This window comes from Paramisgurnus dabryanus, chromosome 11 (genome assembly GCF_030506205.2).
Source record: "Paramisgurnus dabryanus chromosome 11, PD_genome_1.1, whole genome shotgun sequence".
In the NCBI taxonomy this organism is placed as follows: domain Eukaryota; kingdom Metazoa; phylum Chordata; class Actinopteri; order Cypriniformes; family Cobitidae; genus Paramisgurnus; species Paramisgurnus dabryanus.
Genome location: NC_133347.1, coordinates 35,818,408 through 35,840,831, shown reverse-complemented (window position 1 = coordinate 35,840,831; position 22,424 = coordinate 35,818,408). Strand labels below are relative to the sequence as shown.

At 38.2% G+C, this 22,424-nt stretch overlaps 1 protein-coding gene across 1 annotated transcript in view; it reads right to left on the bottom strand.

The window, feature by feature from the left end:
* Window positions 1–22,424, bottom strand: part of LOC135718130 (NACHT, LRR and PYD domains-containing protein 3-like) — a 98,643-nt gene that overhangs the window by 31,754 nt on the left and 44,465 nt on the right. Inside the window, exons 5-9 of the mRNA XM_073816290.1 lie at window positions 10,834–11,007; window positions 9,902–10,075; window positions 9,561–9,734; window positions 9,226–9,399; window positions 8,699–8,872 (exon numbers count right to left, since the gene is read on the bottom strand). Coding sequence (XP_073672391.1) covers window positions 8,699–8,872; window positions 9,226–9,399; window positions 9,561–9,734; window positions 9,902–10,075; window positions 10,834–11,007 — 870 coding nt within the window. The remainder of the gene's footprint in view (window positions 1–8,698; window positions 8,873–9,225; window positions 9,400–9,560; window positions 9,735–9,901; window positions 10,076–10,833; window positions 11,008–22,424) is intronic.

Here is a 22,424-nt window from a genome sequence, read left to right as displayed (position 1 = left end):
TAATACTTATATTATTAAGGTGTATACATCAATTAAAATATGTATATTTTACAAAAAAAATCTGTTCTATTTTTAGTAATTTATTTTGGTTTGTCAAACTAAAAAAAGAAAATCACATAACTGACATTAAGAGATTTTATTAAGTTACTTTAATCATTTATTTTAGAGATATTTACAAAGCCACTGAATCATTTTTTACATTATGATCTTACGGCAGCCAATTATTAAATGCATATAAATAAAAATATGTAAAACTAAATACAGAAGATATCATACACAGACTATAAGCATACTTTTTCTTGTTCAGTTCCCAGTTGGTTTAAACGCCGTTTTTCTAAAGAAGAATTTTAAAACTTAATTGGTGGTAGTTGAGAAGAATTCCTCTTTCCATATCTAAAAAATTTTGAGCACAATATAAATGTATCATTGTTATTCTTATTATATAAGAATACATATTTGTTACAACATTTTTAACATAGAGAAAATATAAGTTAAGTTAATTTTGTTGTGTGTATTTCCTAATTATAAGCTTTTGGTGAAATTGCACCAAAACTAAACGTGCATAAAAACACAAAAAAGTAATTTAATTAGGCGAAAAATCTTTTTTATGAGCTCAAAAATTTGAATGTAATGTGCTATTGCAGAAAATTGCCCATCTCTAAAGGAGAATATTCATTTTTAAAGTTGAAGAAACAAAAAAGTAATGTGCTGATAAGCATGTCAAAAAAAAGTACAGTTACATATTCTGCAAGCACTCATTTCTCCATAATGATGTAATTTATTTAACAATAAGATATTGTTGATGTCGGGCAAATATAACCTCTTATTAGATAACCTCTTATCTTGTTATTTTTATTTAATTTCAGAAGTCAACTGTTAATCACCCTTCATATGAATTTTGTGAACATTTAACAAATTGTCAAACTGTTGGCAAGACATCTAGCCCCTGGGATATTCGAGAACTAACGTGAAAAAATATGTATGCTTAATCCAAGACAGTTCAATTAAAATATACAATTATTAGTAAATCATGTTAGGGGAAACAGGTGCGCCCAAAATATAAAGGCACTGAGTTTAATCTATAGAATAAATTACAAATAAAATGTTTTTAATCTGGGAAGCGCTTTAAACCCATCTGAAACAAAACCAGTGTTTACAGCTAGTGAGACTGCGGTAGCCAGTCTTTAGGTGGCCCAAAAGAGGTGCCGGTACTCTATTATTATTTTTGACTCGACCCCTATATTAAAGGGGTTTTATATAAAGCAGTCAACAAACGAAAGAATAAATCATTTATAAGTTTGTGGATTTGCTTGAGCTACAAATAGCTACTGAACATAAATAAAATGTGCAAAAGGTATAAATAAAATTGTCAACATGGTTAAATGCTAAAACTAGTTGTTAAGATAGAAAGAGCTTGGAAATGACATCAAGACCATGTTTATGGGTTCAAGAATAACAAAATACTGGCCATTTAAAACTCAAAAGTCATCACTTTATTTTGTCCCATTGTTTTCCATTTTGCAGGTGGTAAAACTCCTGTGCGCATCATTCATATTCATTGAAATTTCGTTTACTTGTAGTTCAGCAATTAAACTAAATGTATATTGCAATTTCAATAATGTATTTACTCTGCACATCGTCTGAGGAAATCCAAAGTTGCGTCGAGGGGAACCAAACTGACAGTCGCAACAGCGGAGATTATCACGTACCTACAAAAGGGTATTGGAAACAGCTTGGGTCTGACCTGCAGCGATATCATACTGGCTTGGTGGGATGTCAGCCAGCGAGTCCTCTGATTCTGAACTTGTTCTTTTACTACTCATAGTCTAAAACCAGGATGGAATATTAAGTGTTCATTGTATTTTCATTTTAACCGAGCAGCTATGTTTGCGCATTTCACACACCTCTCCAGACCACGTTGTTAACACTAGGCTTGTTCACCTTCATGCGGCGCTGCAAGAACCGACAGCCGGATGACTTCAAAGTACCGCGAGAATGATTCAAGAAATCATATATTGTCTCGCAATACTTTGACGTCATCTGGCTGTCGATTCTTGCGGCCCCGCATGAAGTCGAACAAGCCCATTGACAGCAGCAAAAGCGACGCATGCGCTTTTAACTTGTAAAACTCAAGGGTGTGTGGGTAATGTAGTCTCTGCTCTCGGAGGAAGCATGCAAGTACACAATTTTTCAGCTATTTTTCTGATGTCTCACAGCAAGAGGTTGAGGAAACTATCAGGAAGATGAAATCCTCCACCTGTGAATTGGACCCTTTTCCCACAGTGCTAATAAAATCAAACCTCCGGGCCATCAGACCATTGATTACTAAGGCTATAAACCTTTCCTTTCAGGCAAGCCATGTTCCGATCGCTTTAAAAACAGCTGTCATTAGACCGCTACTTAAGAAACCATCACCAGATCCAGAGGTTCTTATGAACTACAGACCTATTTCCAATCTGCCTTTTCTTTCCAAAGTACTGGAAAAAGCTGCGGCTGCACAACTACAGGCTCATTTAAAACATAACAATTTATTTGAGAAATTCCAATCTGGTTTTCGCTCTTGCAAAAGCACGGAAACAGCATTGGTTAGGGTCACAAATTACCTGCTAATGACAGGGATGATGGCTCTCCATCTCTTCTAATCCTTCTGGATCTGACAGCAGCATTTGATACTGTTGACCATACGATACTTCTGCACCATTTACGAACTACATGTGGTCTCTCTGATGTGGTTTTTGATTGGTTTGCATCCTATCTCACCGACAGAACTGAGCATGTTGCTCTAGGAAAGGCTAAATCCCGTACATATGAAGTCACCTGCTGTGTTCCTCAAGGCTCGATGCTTGGACCCATCTTGTTTATTCTGTATATGCTTCCCCTTGGTCGTATCATCAGCCGACATGAAATTTCATTTCATTGCTATGCTGATGACACGCAACTCTACAAAGTTGAAGACAAACTCAAATACATATGCTGCTATGTCATCTTCCACATTAAACAGCTCAAAGACTGAAGGAATTCTTAACGGCACCCCCCATCAGGTGAAGACATCTCTTCTTACCAGCATTACTTTCTTAAACCAGGATATTCTACTCTCAACATCGGTTTTCAACTTAGGTGTTATTATGGATTCCAATTTGACTTTTGAGGCTCATGTCAACAACCTGTGTAAAACTTCTTATTTCCATCTAAGAAATATTGCCAAGCTTCGTCCCATGCTCACTCTCACAGATGCTGAAAGGCTGGTCCATGCCTTTGTTTCCTCCAGACTGGACTACTGCAATACATTGCTCATTGGGATCCCTGCCAAAAGTTGTCAGAAATTACAGTACATCCAAAACAGTGCTGCTAGAATTTTGATGAGGGTGCGAAAGTATGACCATATTACCCCCATCCTTAAAACACTCCATTGGCTACCGGTTACATTCAGGATTGAGTATAAGGTCTCTATGCTTACCTACAAGTGTATTCATGGAGATGCACCTTCCTATCTTAAGGAACTTCTTACCCCACAATCCTCTACTCGTTCTCTCCGCTCTGCTACGAGGGGGATCTTAAAACTACCTAGGATAATGCTCCGTACTATGGGAGATCGGGCTTTTTGCTCAGCTGCTCCCAGATTATGGAATGCCTTACCAGTTCACCTGAGGATACCACAGACTTTAAATTCTTTTAAAAATGGACTAAAAACCTATCTTTTTAAAAAGGCATTTGAGTAACCCTGAATCACGATTAGGTTTTATGTCTTTATGTGTATTAGTTTTTAAATTTTCTCTGATCTGTTTGACTTTGTAGCACTTTGAGATGTTTGACTTAACATATAAAGTGTGTTATAAATAAAATTTATTATTATTATTATTATTATTATTATTACAAACGCTGTAAGTTATTTCAAATTAATGTTTATAACTTATAAATTAAGTGGATATCGGGTAACTTAATTTGACATATGTTGATATAACCTGGCTCTAAAGTCCCACGCATTCGCTGTGAGACACACGCTGTTACCTTGTAGGCTATTTCTCACGCTGAAAAGTAAAATAGAACATTTCCTGCCATACAATTAATAAAGGAGGTGCAGGCATACACAGAGCATTTCTGTCGAGTTTAGCAGTAAGTTTTTTTAGGTGTGGTCAACTTTACCCAGTGCCGCAAGAGCCGACAAGCAGATGACATCAGAGTACCACGAGAAATAAAGCAGAGGAGGTTGGTTTTACATCGCTCTTGCGGTACTCTGATGTCATCCACTTTTCGTTTCTTGCAGCTCCGCATTAAGCCTTGCTGTTCTTGTTTTCTTTTTTCCAACCCTTACAAAATTAACTATGGTTTTACTACAGTTAAAACAAAAAAAACATGATTACTGTAGTAAAACCATGGTAACCAAAAAATAACCAGCGTTTTGACAACCATGGTTTTCAAAACCCATAGTTAAACCATGGTTAGTGTAATAAAACCATGGTTTTGCTTATAGTAATCAATACACCAAAAAAACATGGTTAATACACTTTTACCACAATAAAACCATGGTTCATGTTCGTAAGGGAAGGGATGATCAGGCGGGCTCCGTAGCTCTGCCCTTCGTTGTCTGATGGTCAAACATAAAATATTCCATTTGGATATATCTAACTGGCATTTTTTTGTCTCATCAATTTTATTTATCTTTATTATGAAGTTTGTTATTTGTTATACTTTTAACTGATGGTAAAGTTAAGTTACTTGCATGTCCGAACTACCAAGAACGCAAGTCCGAACTTGGCGCACTTGGTTTTGAGAAACGGCCATTGTTTACAGAAGCCGGAGCGCGAGCTGCAAACTACAGAGCGAGTGTAAGTGTTAGATTTTAAAAACTGTTTTGCCACTTTTAAAACTGTAAAACTAAATAAAAAATATATCATATGCCGACTGAATGTAAGCATATGTTTTCTTGTGTGCTCCACGGGTTTAAAAGCAGTTATTTTTTAAATATGTTTAAACTTTATTGGTGGTGGTTGAAAATAATTCCTCTCTCCATATGTAAAGCATTTTAACGCAATATAAATGTATCATATGCATAAGAAAGGTATAATTAAAGGTAATATAAATATGTAAAACTAAATAAAGATATCATATGTCCACTGTACAGTATGTGTGTGTGTGTATATATATATATATATATATTTTTTCTAAAGAATAATTTTTAAACTTTATTGGTGGTGGTTAAGAAGAATTCCTCTTTCCATATGTAAAGCATTTTAGAGCAATATAAATGTATTATATTGTGTTTCATAATATATAAGAATACTAACATATTTTTACAAAATTTTTTTTACTTCATAACATGTCTTTTTTATACCACATTAATCTCTTTAAAATATTGATACTTTTAGAAAAACGTAATTGTAAATATTATGAACAAACAATGAAACGTTATCAAAATCCGACAACACAAATAATTAAGATATTCATTGTAAATAGAGTCACTTGTATTAGGCTCACACTTAATTACCCTTACGAAAATTAAGCATGGTTTTACTACAATTAAAACCAAAAAATCATGGTTACTGTAGTAAAACCATGGTAACCACAAAATATGGATATTCTGTGAAGCGAAACACTTTAAGGGAAAAGGGAAAGTAGCCCCCCAGAAAGCACTTGCAGAATTCTGCGAGACTCAGCGAGGCGAATTGGCGAATGCCGCGGGAGAAAACGCGCGTTTTTAAAGGCCACATCTCTACACCCTATTTCCACAGGGAACAGCCATGCCTGCCACCCCTTGTTTTTTCACTCTTGAATTAACGGCTGATATTTCAGGGCTTTTCTCTCATGTGCCTCCTCACAGCCCTCCTCCCATGGCATGGTCAGCTCAACTAGGATGATTTTGCGATCTTTGTCTGACCACAGAACAATATTCGGGTGAAGAGCTGTGTGGACCACTTCTGGGAACTGCAGCCTTCTTCCAACATCAACTTTGGTTTCCATCTGCAACACTAGTGGCATCTTTCAAAGATGCATCAAACCACTTGCCCAAACCCTTTATAGGGCTGTCCTCGATTAAATGGAACAATTTATCCCTGGATTTATAGGCAAAACTTACTTGTGACTCTACCCTTCCTTATCACCAACCTTCTTGACTTCCTGGCTTTAAAGGACAATTTTTCCAAGTGGCAATGTTATCCAAGGTTTCCAATACCCATCTCGCTTGGACATGCTTCACAGTTGTTATTGTTTGGTCGTCCATAAAACCCTGCATCACTGGCTGCATGATGCCTGAATCCAGGATGGGGCCACAGGTTACACCTTCCGCTGCTGTTATTAAAAGTATCATGCCCATAATAAAAAGAATAGGGGAGATGGTACAAACCATTGAAATTCCCTTTTGGAGATCCTGCCATTTGGTTGTCCATTGGTCTGATGTAAATCTCAGTTTAATCCCTCCTTGATAACTGCTGATCATTTCTTGAATAGCAGTTGGGATGAAGTAATGGGTGAGTCTGAGCTGTATAAGATATATACATGGATATCAGCTGACGTCACTCCTTTGTCTTCCGCCATTTTAAGGACTTGAAGTGGTCGCAAAAGAACTAGAAGCTATGCCTTCAATATGCTGTGAGCATTAAAATCGCTATTTTAACAACACTAAGAAGGCTCAACACAACATGATATTTTGCTCGAAGTATCGCCTATGTCTCTACACGTGAACTCGAGCATTGAGAACATTGTTTGTGAACAGAGAGTTAACTAAAAAGAAGGTTTTGAACAACTGACTTTGGATGATTTGGCGTCCGCTCGCCGCCTTCTTCCCAGTCAAGATGTATCGATCTCCAATTGCGACGTAAGGAGGGAGGATTGTAAAGATTGATATCTCCTAAAGCATAGTTCCATAAAAATGCACGGATAAGTCGTTGTTTTGTCGCAAGTGAAAAACAATATTGACCTTCAGGTTGAAAAAGGAGCCTCATATGATATTCATTCATTCCCCTTCGGAAATCGATTATTTACGTCTGGCAGAGATGACGAGCGGACACCATAACAGCCAAAGTCAGTTGTACAAAACCTTTATTTTTAGTAAACTCTGTGTACACAAACAATGTTCTCAATGCTCGCGTTCATGTGTAGAGATCCAGGTGATACTTCGAGCAAAGTTTCATGTTGTGTCGCGCCTTCTTATGTTGTAAAATAGTGGTAGTTCGGTAGCAGCGGACAGCGGCTGGAAGAACGCATCAGGGATCGAGAAGGCATCACACCCTAACCAAGATATATTTTTTTAAAGTAGCGTTTATTTTCATGACAGTCGAGATGCGACATGTTGTCTTTCGTAGCCCTTTACTGTATCCGTAAGAATCATAGACAGTAAAAGATAAGAAATCCGTAAATCGTAGCAAGGTAGCCAATGCTTGTCAATAGCCTACTGGTACTCGGTAGGTCCTAAAGATGGCGGCATGATGTAAAAGGTCACGTGACTGAAATCCATCTATAGGATTGATCCATAAGCGTTGGCTAGATCTTACCATACCACTGTTAAATCACCTTTCTTCTGTTTAGCTTATTTGATCAACTGGCTAATCATTGATGTATATTCCAGACAGCCTGAAAAGCCTGGGATGCCACCTTTCTGAATGGAAGTATTGATGTAATTATTCTGCAGCCTTCTTGCAAGTACTGAGAAGAAAAGTTTGCATTCCAAACTCAGGAGGAAAATCGTCCTGAACTGGGTGATTGTGGAGAAAAACTCTTCTTTTGGGATAAAACATCCCTCTGCCCGCATCCAGCTTGTTGGAATTGATCCCTTGGCCCAGATCTTCCTCAAAATCTTCCACAATCTTCGCAGGAGTTTTGGGCTTTTCTTGTATACCTTATATGGTATACCACTTGGGAATGGGGTACCTATTGCTTTGGCTTTTTGGATGATGTCTTGAATTTCCTGCCAAGTCGGTTCCTTTACATTCAGCATGATTGATGGAATGTCAGGTCTGCAAATGTTTTGGTTGACTCCCAGATCTTGACCCCTACTGGGGTTGTTTTGAGCTTCTTGAAGGAACTCCTCTACTTCTTCCCTCAAACTGGTTAATCTGTTGTTCTTGGTCTGACCAAAAAGGGTACTTTTGAAGCCGTACAGGTCTTTTACAAGGTCTTCTTTCTTTGCTGCAGAAGGTATTCTGCTCTTTGAAGCCTGCATAGCTGTTGCCGTAGCTTTCTTGTTAGATCTTTTATATCTTTCTTTTCAGTGGGTGAGCTGGTTTTAAACAGTTGAGAGCTTTTATTTCCTTCCTCAGGTGATGCATCTCCCTTTCCCTCCTATTTGGTTGCTGAGGTGGCTGGAGGTGCTCTTCTCCTTGACTTCCCCGAATTGTTCTTTGGCAAGGTTGTATAATATGTTTGTGAGTGAGTCGATTTTCCTGAGGACTGGGCCTGTTAGTATCACTCACAGTCAGATATAAAGAAAACAAGTGTAAATGAATGTAGAATGAGAATCAGTTGTGTGTGAATGAAGATGACAAACATCAGTTCAGTCAGATGAACACAAGTTAACTTTTACACTCATACATCAGCAGATCAAACATCACAACACACAAACTTCATCTATTGACACTAATGTGATGTTGATTGTTTGATTTTCATTGGCTGACAGCTTATTTCATTTATTTTCAGTAACTGCGCACACCATTGAAGTAGATTCAGATCTGTTGAACACATTACAGATCCCTATCACTTCACTTACTGTAATATCTTGAGTTTACAGTTTGTATTCTTCAGTCCATCAGAGAGAAGCTTCACTCCTGAATCCTGCAGTTCATTTTCACTCAGGTTCAGTTCTGTCAGACTTGAGGAGTTTAAGATGAGAACTGAACTCAATGATGAACAACTTTTCTCTGTCAGATTACAGCTCATCAGTCTGAGAGAGAAATAACAAGATAACACTATGTTTAACTACAACTTTTCATATCACTCCCAGTCAAATATAAAAAAACCAAGTGTAAATGAATGTAGAATGAGAATCAGTTGTTTATGAATGAAGATGAGAAACATCAGATCAGTTCAGTCAGAAGAACACAAGATGACTTTTAGACTCATACATCAGCAGATCAAACATCACAACACATAAACTTTACCTATTGACACTAATGTCATGTTTAATGTTTGATTTTCATTGGCTGACAGTTTTTACATTTATTTTCAGTAACTCCACAACATTAAAGTAGATTTAGATTTGTTGAACACATTACAGATCCCCTTCACTTCACTTACTGTAATATCTTCAGTTTACAGTTTGTATTATTCAGTGAATCAGAGAGAAGCTTCACTCCTGAATCCTGCAATTTATTTTCACTCAGGTTCAGTTCTGTCAGACTTGAGGAGTTTGAGATGAGAACTGAACTCAATGATGAACAACTTTTCTCTGTCAGATTACAGTTCATTAGACTGAGAGAGAAATAACAAGATAACAGTGTGTTAAACTACAACTTTTACTATCACTCACAGTCAGATATAAAGAAAACAAGTGTAAATGAATGTAGAATGAGAATCAGTTGTGTGTGAATGAAGATGAGAAACACATTACAGATTCATATCACTTCACTTACTTTAATATCTTGAGTTTACAGTTTGTATTCTTCAGTCCGTCAGAGAGAAGCTTCACTCCTGAATCCTGCAGTATATTGTAACTCAGGTTTAGTTCTCTCAGACTTGAGGAGTTTGAGCTGAGAACTGAACTCAAAGATGAACAACTTTTTTCTGTCAGTTTACACCAACTCAGACTGAGAGAGAAATAACAAGATAACAGTGTGGAAACTACAACTTTTACTATCACTCACAGTCATATATAAAGAAAACAAGTGTAAATGAATGTAAAATGAGAATGAGAAACATCAGTTCAGTCAGATGAACACAAGTTGACTTTACAGATCAATATCACTTCACTTACTGTAATATCTTGAGTTTACAGTTTGTATTCTTCAATGCATCAGAGAGAAGCTTCACTCCTGAATCCTGTAGTTTATTTTCACTCAGGTTCAGTTCTGTCAGACTTGAGGGGTTTGAGATGAGAACTGAACTCAATGATGAACAACTTTTCTCTGTCAGAATACAGAGACTCAGACTGAGAGAGAAATAACAAGATAACAGTGTGTTAAACTACAACTTTTACTATCACTCACAGTCACATATAAAGAAAACAAGTGTAAATGAATGTAGAATGAGAATAAGTTGTGTGTGAATGAAGATGACAAACATCAATTCAGTCAAATTAACACACATGGGCGTCATGCACCAATTTTTAAGGGGGCACAGTGTGCACAGATCACAGATATTTGTGCATACACAAACATTAAACGAAATATTATAGAGCTTTCAGTCTTTCCATGGCACTTACATTAACAATCTGAACACCCCTGCTTTCATGCAGAAACCTCCAAAATAAAATTGTTGACAAACTTTCATATCAAATACACAATCAATCAAAACGGCAAAAATCTCCGGAAAGTGACAAGGATGCAGCACAGAATTGATAATACTGTGCATATTCAACAGATTTAAAGACAAATAACAGATTAATGGATGCTTCTTTTATTGTGAGGTTGCATGCAAAATCCATTTGGCTCAAAAAAACCAAAGGGTCACATGCCCCCTCAGTTTGAATGGGCCTGACACCCCTGTTAACACAAGTTGACTTTTACACTCATACATCAGCAAATCAAACATCACAACAGACAAACTTCATCTATTGACACTAATGTGATGTTGAGTGTTTGATTGTCATTGGCTGACAGTTTATTTCATTTATTTTCAGTAACTGCACAACATTGAAGAAGATCCAGATCTGTTGAACACATTACAGATCCCCATCACTTCACTTACTGTAATATCTTGAGTTTACAGTTTGTATTCTTCAGTCCATCAGAGAGAAGCTTCACTCCTGAATCCTGCAGTTCATTGCGACTCAGGTTCAGTTCTGTCAGACTTGAGGAGTTTGAGCTGAGAACTGAACTCAATGATGAACAACTTTTCTCTGTCAGATTACACTTCTTCAGACTGAGAGAGAATAACAAGATAACAGTGTGTTAAAACTACAACTTTTACTATCACTCACAGTCAGATTCAAAGAAAACAAGTGTAAATGAATATAGAATGAGAATCAGTTGTGTGTGAATGAAGATGACAAACATCAGATCAGTTCAGTCAAATGAACACAAAACTACTAAGTTGACACTGGAAACTTTAGTCTTTATTTTTAGATCACAAATAACACAAAGTCTGTAAAGATTTCTTGCATATTCAAATATTTTCAACCTTCTGAAGTTTTAATTTTCAAGCCAAAATAAAATTTTCATCTAAATTGTTTAGACTATCGGCCAGATTTATTAAACGGGCAAATTAGCATACAAGCACAATTCCCAAAATTGCAGATGGGAGTGGTAATATATGCGCGTTATTTACTAAAAAAGAGCAAATTAAATAACACAGGCACAACAGCAGATTTCCACAACCACTGACGAAATCTACTAGAGCAGTGCAAATTAGTTCAGTGTCACAAAATGCAGAGCAGCTGATAAGTTAATGATTAAACGTGCAAATGCGCGTTTTCTCAATGAATGAATTTGAATAAATTACGGTAAAATGCAGCCAAATCCAAAAGCCAGAGGGCGCTCTCATGTAGAAACGCCATTTGTGCCACAGAAGAAGTATCAGTACAAACGCTATTCCAGGAAATGTCTAAAGGGATTTTATATCGCTGTTCTTCAGATTGTTTCAGGTATTTTCATGATAATAAAGAATATTTTGAATGATTGTGCTTGATGAGTGTTGCTTTTTAAATTCACATTATAAACGACTCAAACTAATAGTGATTTTAGATTGATAAGGACTTTCTACGGATCACAGAGCCGTAGTACATGCACAAGTTACAGCCCTACTAATTATCCACTGCACGTCTTTAGTAAATCCTGACATCGTTATTTAACACCAAAATTATGGTTTGGCTGGCTCAAGCTGTTAGTAAATCTGGCCCTATATATCATATTTTTAACAATATTAAATTGACCCTAAACTCTGTCTCTCACAATTGTTCAGTGTAATTGTGTTTTATAATTAGTGATGGATATTTTCGTTTAACTAAGTGACTGATTCGTTCAGATTCGTTCACTGATTCGTTCAGTGACCATTTCTTTATTTTACATAAATACTCTTGTAGGTGGTGAAGATGTGCATCTTATGTGTTATAAGACAATGAAATAGCCATTTTACAAAAACTCATTAGGCTTTAATAAAGCTTATACTAAAGAAAAGATTATACTATGCCTGCATAACTTTGATATTATCATTGTGGTAAGGTCTGGCTCAGGTTAAACCCTTTGTTAAACATGAATGAATACAGGAAATGGAAGCCGTTTATTTTAAAATTTATTTTTAAATAGAACAGTATAACAGTAGTGCAACAGCAACTTAAAAAGAAGGAAAAAAAATATTATTAAAGTGCAGCTACAATATTGTAAAATAAAGGCATTGAAATGCAACTTAAATAAATATAGGAATCTTTTTTTTTAAGAGTGCAGCCACAATATTGTAAAATAAAAAAGGCTTATAAATATTTAAATAAAACAGTATAAAACAGTAGTGCAACAGCAACTTAAAGGCACACAAGGCAAGTCTGAGTATAATTTCTCTACTAGCTCCCCCTAGTGTCTGGGAGTAAATGCTTTCTATATCTGAGACTTTACAGACTGAAGGACACCGGGTCGGATACAGTGAACTTACAAGTGGGGTATTCTTCCTACAGACGGTAGGGGCGGGCGAGAGAGTCTTCATTCGTCATGTAATGAGTCATTTAACCATATACTGACTTACGAAGATGACTTATTAACATAAAAATGCTGCCTTGTGTCCCTTTAAATAAATATAGGAATCTTTTTTTCAAAGTGCAGCCACAATATTGTAAAATAAAAAAGGCATTTAAATGTTTTAATAGAACAGTATAAAACAGTAGTCCAACAGCAACTTCAGTGATTCCTTTAAAAAACGTAAAGTGCAGCCTTTATTTTATAAAAAGGCATTCAAATCTTCAAATAGTGCAAGATTTAACAATAGTGCAACACCAACATAAAGTAAACATAAACAAAAATACAAATTAAAAGAGTAGCAGCTACATATTAAACAAAAATACTTTACACCAAGTAGGCTACAAATTGCTGTAGCATTTAAGCAATTTAGTATTGCTCATAAATTCAAGGCAGATTTTTCTAAAAGAAGATGAGCATTTCTGCCCTCTCTCCTCCTAGCCTGTTCCTTCTTGCATCAATAATGTTGGATGCTACACTGAACAGTCTCTCACTTTCAACACTGGTACAAGGAGCACAAAGAAACTTTGCAGCAGTGGCAGCTAGGGTGGGAAAACGAATTTGGCTGACTTCCCAGTACTGGAAGGGGATGTCTGAGCATGGGACCGTTTGCTCTGTCTAATATGTCTGCATTTGATTTTGAACTTGTGTGCTAGTGCTACTTGCACCACGTTCCTGTGTAACTGGCTACAAAACAGTTCTCTAATTTCTTTAAAAAAAATATATTTTTCTATTTCACCATTCACATTTTTTGTTATGAACTTCTCAAAACTTTATATTGATTTCCCATATGCAGTTCCTTTATATTTTAATTTATTTATCTTTGTATTTTGTATGCTTATATGTTTATATTTGCAAAAAACTGTATGTGAACTAGAGTTGAAGTGTTTGTTGTCATTGGGGCACTTACTGGTGACGCACATGGTGGCGCTGTTGTGTGAGAGAGCTGTTTGGCCTCAGTGCGCTGTGAGATCCTGCTGAGGTCAGACCTGTTGATGCTCTCTTGCATCTCTCCCCACTAATATTGGTATGTGTTATTTGTTAAAAACAGTTCATGAAATTGTTAAAGGAATATAATCTGTATGCGTTATGTTTAAATCTTGATGGATTGTATATTTTATATGAGTTATATGGGACTTTGTGTGACGCACGTGTTGCTAATAAGCTGGTGTTGTGTACCCCTAGTGGTGAGCGGGAGAGACTGCGTACATCGCCGCTTTTAAAACAGTTGCGCTGCTGTTGTTTTAGAGGGGCCAAGAAGAACTGACCACCTGACTCCAACCATAGATCTAACGTTAACGCATCATTTCGGCAGTTTGGCAGTACTTTAACACACGGAGCTAACCAGTATGGTATCGGATCGGTGCCTGGACTCGCCGATTCCGATGCCAGCCTTTTCGTCAGTATCGGAGGCATTTCCGATACTGGTATCGGAATCGGAACAACTCTAGTAATTACCTTGATAGTTAAATCATTTGTAATATAAATAGTCCACCTAAACATGGTTACTACAACTTTCCTAAAATAAAACTACATGATTAATTTTCATAAGATTGTTTGCATTGCACCCACTTTCTGTAAGTGACTACCTCTCATTCATTAGGTTGTACCAGTCATTCCGTTTGTTTAAGAACGCAATCTCTCTCGTTCAGACTCAAAACAGCGACACGCTCAGTAAGGGCGTATTTGTTCAGCGCGTTGAGCCAATCATATGCTCGGCCACAGCTCATACTCGATCGGCATTGGCTCGTACTCTTTTCACTCTTTAAAAGGCAGAAGGAAGGCTGCGCCTCATTTGTCCATGCTCCTCAAGAGGGGAGGGAGATTTCAGTGAACGAGAAATATGAGTAAATGGATTGTATGAACAAGAACGATTCGTCCATGAATGTAACATCACTATTTATCATAAAAAGTGTTTAAAACTTCAGCTGTGAATCACACAGATGATTTTCTGACAGTTAACTGTGTCTTTATTTTCACGTTCACAACACAACCTTGGCAGCATCTGCCTAAAAAACAAGCTAACAGTAAACAAAAATGAATGTGTGTGTGTGTGTGTCTGTTTGTTATCAGGCCTGGCAAACTTGATTCCTTTTAAGGATCCGGGTTATTGTGAGTCACTCACTAAAGTGATCCAGGCTGTGTGAGTCACTTGAGTCAGTATTGCTAAATTGCCAAAGAAACTCAGCACAGACCCAACATGCTTATAGGTTTTAGGTTTGGTGTGTATGGTCGACCATTTAAAAAATAGGCCTAATAATAATAGCATAATAATATAGAGGAAATATAGAAAAAAACTGTCCTGATTATGTAGCCCCCAGAGCCGGTGAGTCTTGAGTCTGCAATGTTTTTGGAAGATCTGCAAATCTCCAGTGTTTCCGTCTCTGACTCGAGAGACAGTTCGCGCAGATCAGCCAGTTACGAGTTGAGAGATTCTCGAGTCAGAGCCGATTCGCATGTCTCTTGAGTCCGCATTGTTTTCAGCTCTGAGTGAGAATCTCAGGTCAGTTTGCGGCTCGCACGGATCAACAGTTCTCTCGAGTTTGCAATGTTTCCGGCTCTAAGTGAGAATCTCGGGTCAGTTCTTGCGCAGATCAGCCGGTTTTGAGTGGATCTGTAGAGTGAGCGAAGTCTCATCAATAATGTTGAAAGAGGTTTATGTGTGTGGTGCTGCTGTTTATGGTTTTACATCGATTTGTAGTAGGACTCAACTGATCCGGGTTAATGATTCTTCAATGACTCGCGACTCATGAGGTAATTTAAAAATCCGGGTGAAAGATCCGAGTGAGTCACGACTCAAACAGGTCTAGTATCATGTTTTAATATGAATAGGTTATTTTCATTGCCATTACTTAATCATAAACAGGAGCTTGATAAAAATTCTAATTTTAGAATTTCATATGGAACTTATCTGTTTTTGCAAATTAACTCTACACTTATTATAATATATAATACATGTGTCAGGAACACAGAGGAAAAGAGAATTCAAGCGCAGACAATGTCGGGGAAGTGAACATAGAACACTTTATCATACAAAGAACACAGAAAACAAAAGCCCACGTGGGGGCAAAACAACATTGAAAACGTTTTTTACAAAAACACTGACTTAACACTAATATGACAAGACTTAGATATAACACTAAACTGAAATGGCACACGAACAATGTACAACACTACACATCAGTTCACAATGACCAAGCACAAGCCAAGAGACAAGAGGAGATTAAATAGGGAAAAACTAAACAAGATAACAAGGGCAACACAGGTGAGGGGAATTAACTGATAATGAATAATAATATGTTTCTTTAAAAAATACGTTTTAAATAAAATACAATCCCGTTTTTATATGTATGTATTGTGTTTGTACTTTCTACACTTTAGTGAGGTGTCCGGATTTGTGTATGCAAGACGTCACATTATACTTTTCATTTTGTTTTTGTGAGGATAGGATATGGAAATGTGCAGATGAGAACGTGTGTTGTTTGTAAGATTTACAGGATTTGCTTGCACAAGAGCGCATATGACAAAAACACTCGGACAGTGTGTGAAATAGTATTATAATAGAAGAGTAACTAAACCCTAAACCAACTTTTTTTAGTTAATGATCTGTAAGAATGATGCTTTATTAGTGCTGTTCGTTGATTTTAGTACGTTTTTTGACTTTTGGATGTAAAGTGTTTCAATACTACAATATATGGTGTAAAAACGTCTGAGTGCTGCCCTCTTCAGGTTGAAAGGTGGCTACTGCAGTTGAATTTTCCTATTGGATGGTGGGTCCAAAAAATGACTCGTGACGTAAGCAGGTTCAAGATCACCACGCCCTTATTACGATCTCACCACACACTTAGTTCGTCCCCTCTATCTCCTTGGGATCTGCCCACTTTTCTTGCATTTTTCAAATATTGCCAGTGGGTGGAGTCAGGCTCTGACCAGGGGTTTAGTTAAGCTTAAAGTGCCCATAGTTACCAAACTATCCATTAATAGTGTTTAACTTACCGCTACGTGTTGTTTCAAGTTGGAGCTTGAATTTCTGTACGCAGAGATGTCAGTTTCATTTTGGTGCACACGGCACAGCATGCATAGCATTTTGAAATTCTTTTTGACCTCTTGCAGACCTGCCAACGTTTAAAAAATATTTTGAGTAGCAACTTACTGTAGCGGAGCAGCACAGCACGAGGTCAGGCACATTTGCTGATGAGTATTGATTGCGTTCACATGCTCACTCATAACAACATATTACTAAGCACATATTTACCACTGACCACCATATCTAGTTATTCAACAAACAAGTAAGACTATAAGCCAGTAAAGCCCTATTCGCACGAGATAAGTATTACCTGGTGACCTCTAGTGATTTGAAAATAATTACGGAGGTTGTCTGTGATCTTAATCTTGTGCGAATCGTCCATGTCTGTAATTTGTAAAGTAAAAATTCCTCCACAAATGACCTACTATATTTCGCCGAACACAGAAGTCCTTTGATAATATTAGTCCCGTGCGAATTGGCATCTCTGTAATTAGGCCAGCATTTGTTACCTGTGTCCCTTTTTTATGTTTTATTTTCTCAGTTTCTGCGCCTCTCGCACTGCAGCTGTGAAGCGCACATACAGAGACACATCCCTCCGATTTTTTTGGCTTTCATGGTGAAACTTGAGGGCTTTATTAGTATATTTCTGATTTTAAACTTCTAATCAGTCTCTTTCGTCCATCTTGATGATTAATATTAAAAATATGCAGAACTGTCAATATTTGTGATTGCTAAGCTTAGGTGGGGCTGTCATGGTAAAGGAATTTCATTTGAGGTGATTTTGCGTGGCTCGCTAGCGTGGTATACATAACGCTTTGTTTCAAGAGTTCACACTTACAAATAAGTCAGATAGAATTAATGATATGCGTATTTGGCGTGCTGTCCAAGGAGAGGGCTCTGAGCTTGGCATTTGGCCCGAGCCCGGAGCACTCCTCAACAAAGAAAGGGCTCCGGGGTCTGTATTAGGCCCCAACCCAGAACACGGGACGCACAGCGCGAGCGTGATTCGGGGTCGAGTTTAGCCATTCGACCGGGAGGGCTCTCGCAGCATCCACGGAGCTTAATGCTCACGGCATCGGATGGGTAAGCCCTGCCAGCAGTTGGACAGTAAGCGGTTGTGCACAGCGCTAGCGTGATTGAGGATCGAGTTTAGCCGTTCGACCGGGAGGGCCCTCGCAGCATCCAACGGGAGCTTTGGAAGAAATTGCTCACGGCATCGGACGGGTAGGCCACGCCTGCAGTCGAACTGAGGGTGCCCACTGCATTCGGTCGGGTGGGTTCGACCAATGCTTCAAAGGGGCTGGGACACGGGAAAAGCCCCTTGCCTCCTATGAATGGGGAACCCACGCAAACACGAATGGGAGTATCCGGCGACGTGCAAATCAGCAAGAGTGGTGAGAATTAACGATTAATTGGTTAAGGCTTGTTACACGTGATGTGGAAGCGGCTGGATCTAAGCATTTAATATATATTAAAGAATATTATAATTTAAATGCTTTATTTTAATCTGGCATACATGTGTTTCTTAAAATAAAATGTATTGTCCGGTTGAAAAGTTGTTTGTATACACAGACATTTGAAAATAACACATTTTAGTGTTGCAATGGCAATACCGCAACACTGTGAAATCGTGGTATTTTTGCTTGAGGTTATCATACTCTCGAAATCTCATACCGGCCCATGCCTAGCTGGATCTGCTTGTAGATTTGAAAGTTTGATGACCAGCGGCCCAGGGTTTGAATTTGTTTTTGTGGAAGACCTTTTTTGTACAGCTGCGTCTATGCGTAAGGAATGGTTTGAAATAAGAGGGTCCACTGGGATGCCGGATTGGAGTAAAATGGATTGCCTGAATGTTGTTGAGGATTTTAGTGGCTGCGGTAAATTTAGAAGCTGGGGGCCATGTAGACACGAAACAGCGACCTTGATAGAACCGTCCCGAAACTTATTGAGGGAGCATTGTCGGTATACGATAGGATATACACATGGAGAGAAACCAGAATGGTGTAAAAATAGACAGACCATTCCATTGTTTAAGGAAGGTTATCCATATCGGAGCTCGTTGTGGCCTTAGGTGTTTAGGGAGATTTGATCTTCAAGCATGTAAACGATAACATAGGATAGAGGCCATGCGGGATGAAAGGGTGGCCTGCGGGATTATGCGCAACGCATAATGTGGCCGAGTAGCGATAGCGGCTCGCATTTAGAACAGTTTGGACTGTTTATAAGTGTGGATGCGACCAGAATTATCCCGTCAATTTTATCTTTGGGTAGTGAGGCTTGGAATTTTTACTGTTTAAAATGATGCCCAGAAATTCGATGGACATGGCTTGACCCATGGTTTTATCTTGAGGGATTGGAATATCGAGCTCAGTGAAAAACCTTTGAACTGTGAGAAGGTCATATTAAGAAGTCATATTGCAGGTGAATGATGTAAGGAATTGCATAGTTGTTAAAGCGAATCCAGAAAATTGCTTCTGGTAGCATATTAGAAATCTTTCGCTGCTTTGCTACTAAAATACATTAACAGTGCCAACGTATGTCGATTAAGTGCCATGAATCCGGGTGAATGGGTATAACTTTAAATGCAGAAGTGATGTCCACTTCGCCGGTTGAGCGTTGTAACTGGCGTTTTTTGATCAGTTATAACTTGATCAATGCCATGATAGTGAAAAGAATTTCTTTGATGGTGTTTAACAGAAACCATGTCACTGCAATTTAAAATACAATCTGTATACATGAGTTGACAGTAAATGCGTGTGCATATACTATAGCGCTTAGCCAGTCTTGGGGAGTAGGTAACTACAAGTAGCGATGCCACTAACTTAACTACATGTTTTCTGTAGTTGAACGGTAGTTTAGTTACTTTTAAAACAGTTTAGCTTGAGCAGTAGCAAAAAACTTCTGCCAAGTAGCAGTGATCAAATGCAACATTTGTGTTGTGGTTCCACAATAACTTTTTGCAATGAGTGCCGCAGTGTCTTTTCGTAGATCACAAATTTAGGTTGTTCATTACTGCTCAATTGTTACGTCACGCGTCTTTGCGGAGATCATCTGATAATTATGTACAGAAATGAAGTCTACAGTCATATTATTTTGTCCATGGTAAAAGTGAGGCATGACGGCAGAATCTAAAGATGTAAAGATTAATTGCCCAGGGCCATATTTGTCCAAGTTTATGTATTTTAAAGAAACACAGTAAAGCTTACACATTCGTTAGTAAATTGTGCAAACCAAAACATTTGTCTGTCTGCATCAAAAACTTCAGGTACATGCGAGTGAGTAATCACTGTTTTAAATTAATCCTCCTGTTTTATACTTGTTAACGTTACATGTTTTAATAAACGCTGTTGAATATAACTGGCTATAGCAATACGATTGTCTATACATTTTAAGTTAAATGTTGACTTACATTTTTGCCCATGGGTAATCTCTTCAATTCAAGCATAAACAGCACGGCAGCTTACTAATGTTGAACGTGTACTATTCGGAGTGCCCATGCTTATTTTGGCTCATTGTCGGATGCGTCCGAAGGAAACTCTTCTGGATTCAGTGTACCGGTGGCTTGGGAAACGTTGTATTAGTATGCGTGCTGTCAGGAACGTGCATACTCATTAACAACACGGTCTCAGTTCAGTGTAATGTAGAAGTAACTGGTAGCTGTAATAAAAGATCTGTATGGTAAATAGATTATGCAGTGGAATATTATCTTATTTTGAGTCAGAGTGACTGTAAAGAATACCTGAAATCGAGTAACGTTAGATCATGCTGTTTGGAGACGCCATTGTTTTAAAAATGATTCAGTCCAATTTGGAGTACTGGTTCGACCTGTTCGCTTTAAACAAATCGTTCTCTTGATCTTATTCTTTTAAGCAGGCATCATTATTTGTCACGAAAGGTGTTTTGTCTTTCAGCGTCACTGGGTTTAAACTCTGCTTGAGACTGGGCAATAAATACAGATGCTTTTCGAAGCTTCAAATCAGGTACAGTAAATTAATTGTTTTGACAAAAAGATTCACCGTTTCGACCACTCGAAACACCTGAATATGGCGCCACCTGCTGGTGAAAACGGTGTAAAAGCGACGAGATTTTAGTCCAAACCTTTACACGTCATACAAAATCATTGCAAATATTTTCTAAAAAATATGTTTAAGAAAAGATGTATTTAACTTAAACGAAAAACGCAAATAACTTTACTTGGTGGCTTATTTAGGGCAAAAAGATCATTAAAACTAACTCCCCTTTAATTATGCACATGTTGGTCATTAAATCTGTCTATAAAAGCTATCATGGGAAGCCGGGAGTGCACCGGGCTACCCCCACTTGACCGAACCAGAGACTGCCTGAAGGAGGTGGCCTGAGCTAGATTGCAATAGAACTGTGGCACAGTCTGCGCGAACACAAATATCTCGGAACCGGGCACGCAACCTGTCCGGGAAGCAAAGCAAGCTACGCATGAGCCTTAGTCGATGACATTGATCATACGTTTCACAAAGCATGATCACCATGCCAACTGAGAAACTCTGCATTCAATAACAGATGCCCAGCCGTCGCTCCCCAGAGAACAAAAACTTACTATACGAGCGCAATGGTGATGACGCGAGACTGCTCGAGTGAACCGGGGTTTGATTTACTCGAGTGACGGTAAAACCAGACCGATGCTGCGGGGGGCGCCGGTATTCAGATACGATCGCAGTCAGGATCGGACCGCAGCAAGCGAGCCTAGTGCCCCAAGAAAAAAGCCCCAAGACATTCGGACCTTTGCAGGTAGCGGAGGCAGCCTCACGCTTGTGGGTAAAGGGTGGAAGAAGGGAGGTGAGGAAAAAATAAGGCGTCCGGGCCTGTGACGGTAGCGGAGGCAGCCTCGCGCTACAGTCGGGCCAGGGACAGAGGAGAGAATTAGATAGAGATAGAGAAGCCTGCGCTGGCTGAGTCTGTGCCACTGATGGAGGCATGCTCATGCAGAGTAAGGGAAAGCTGTGGTGAGGGGTTCAGTGGAAATTGAGAGGTAATTCCCCTTTTTTCTTGCCGTGGATTCCGCCGCTGCCAGGCCTTCCGGCCATGCTAAGAACTGTCGAAGGACGTGGGAGAGTTGCCTGCATGTTTATATAGGCTTCCACTCATGCTGATTGTTGACAGCTGGTCGTAATTACGAGATAGTTTGGCAGATTATTTGAACGTGCTCCTCTCGAACTTTGTTAATAAAACATCATTTATTAAAATAAAATTATTATTTAAATCCAGAACAAGCAGCACACAGAAACAACTTTCTGATAAAGTAACCAAAACTGTCCTTTAAGTGATGAACGAAGACAAAACTGACGGTGCATTTATATAATTTTTTTTAAGGTAAAATGGAAGGCAACATAAACATTTGTTTAATCATTCCTCAGAACATTTTAAAGCCACGAGAACATAACACAAAGATATAACAAAAAATTGATAATTAAACCTAAAAAATATTACAAATGTGATCCTGCCTTGGAAACCCCGGCTACAATTCAGTGTTTTTATTTAATTTTATGATTTAGCGCGTCAAAGCAGTCATCACCAAAAAAAACCGACAAATGACCTTTGTGTGATTGTTACTG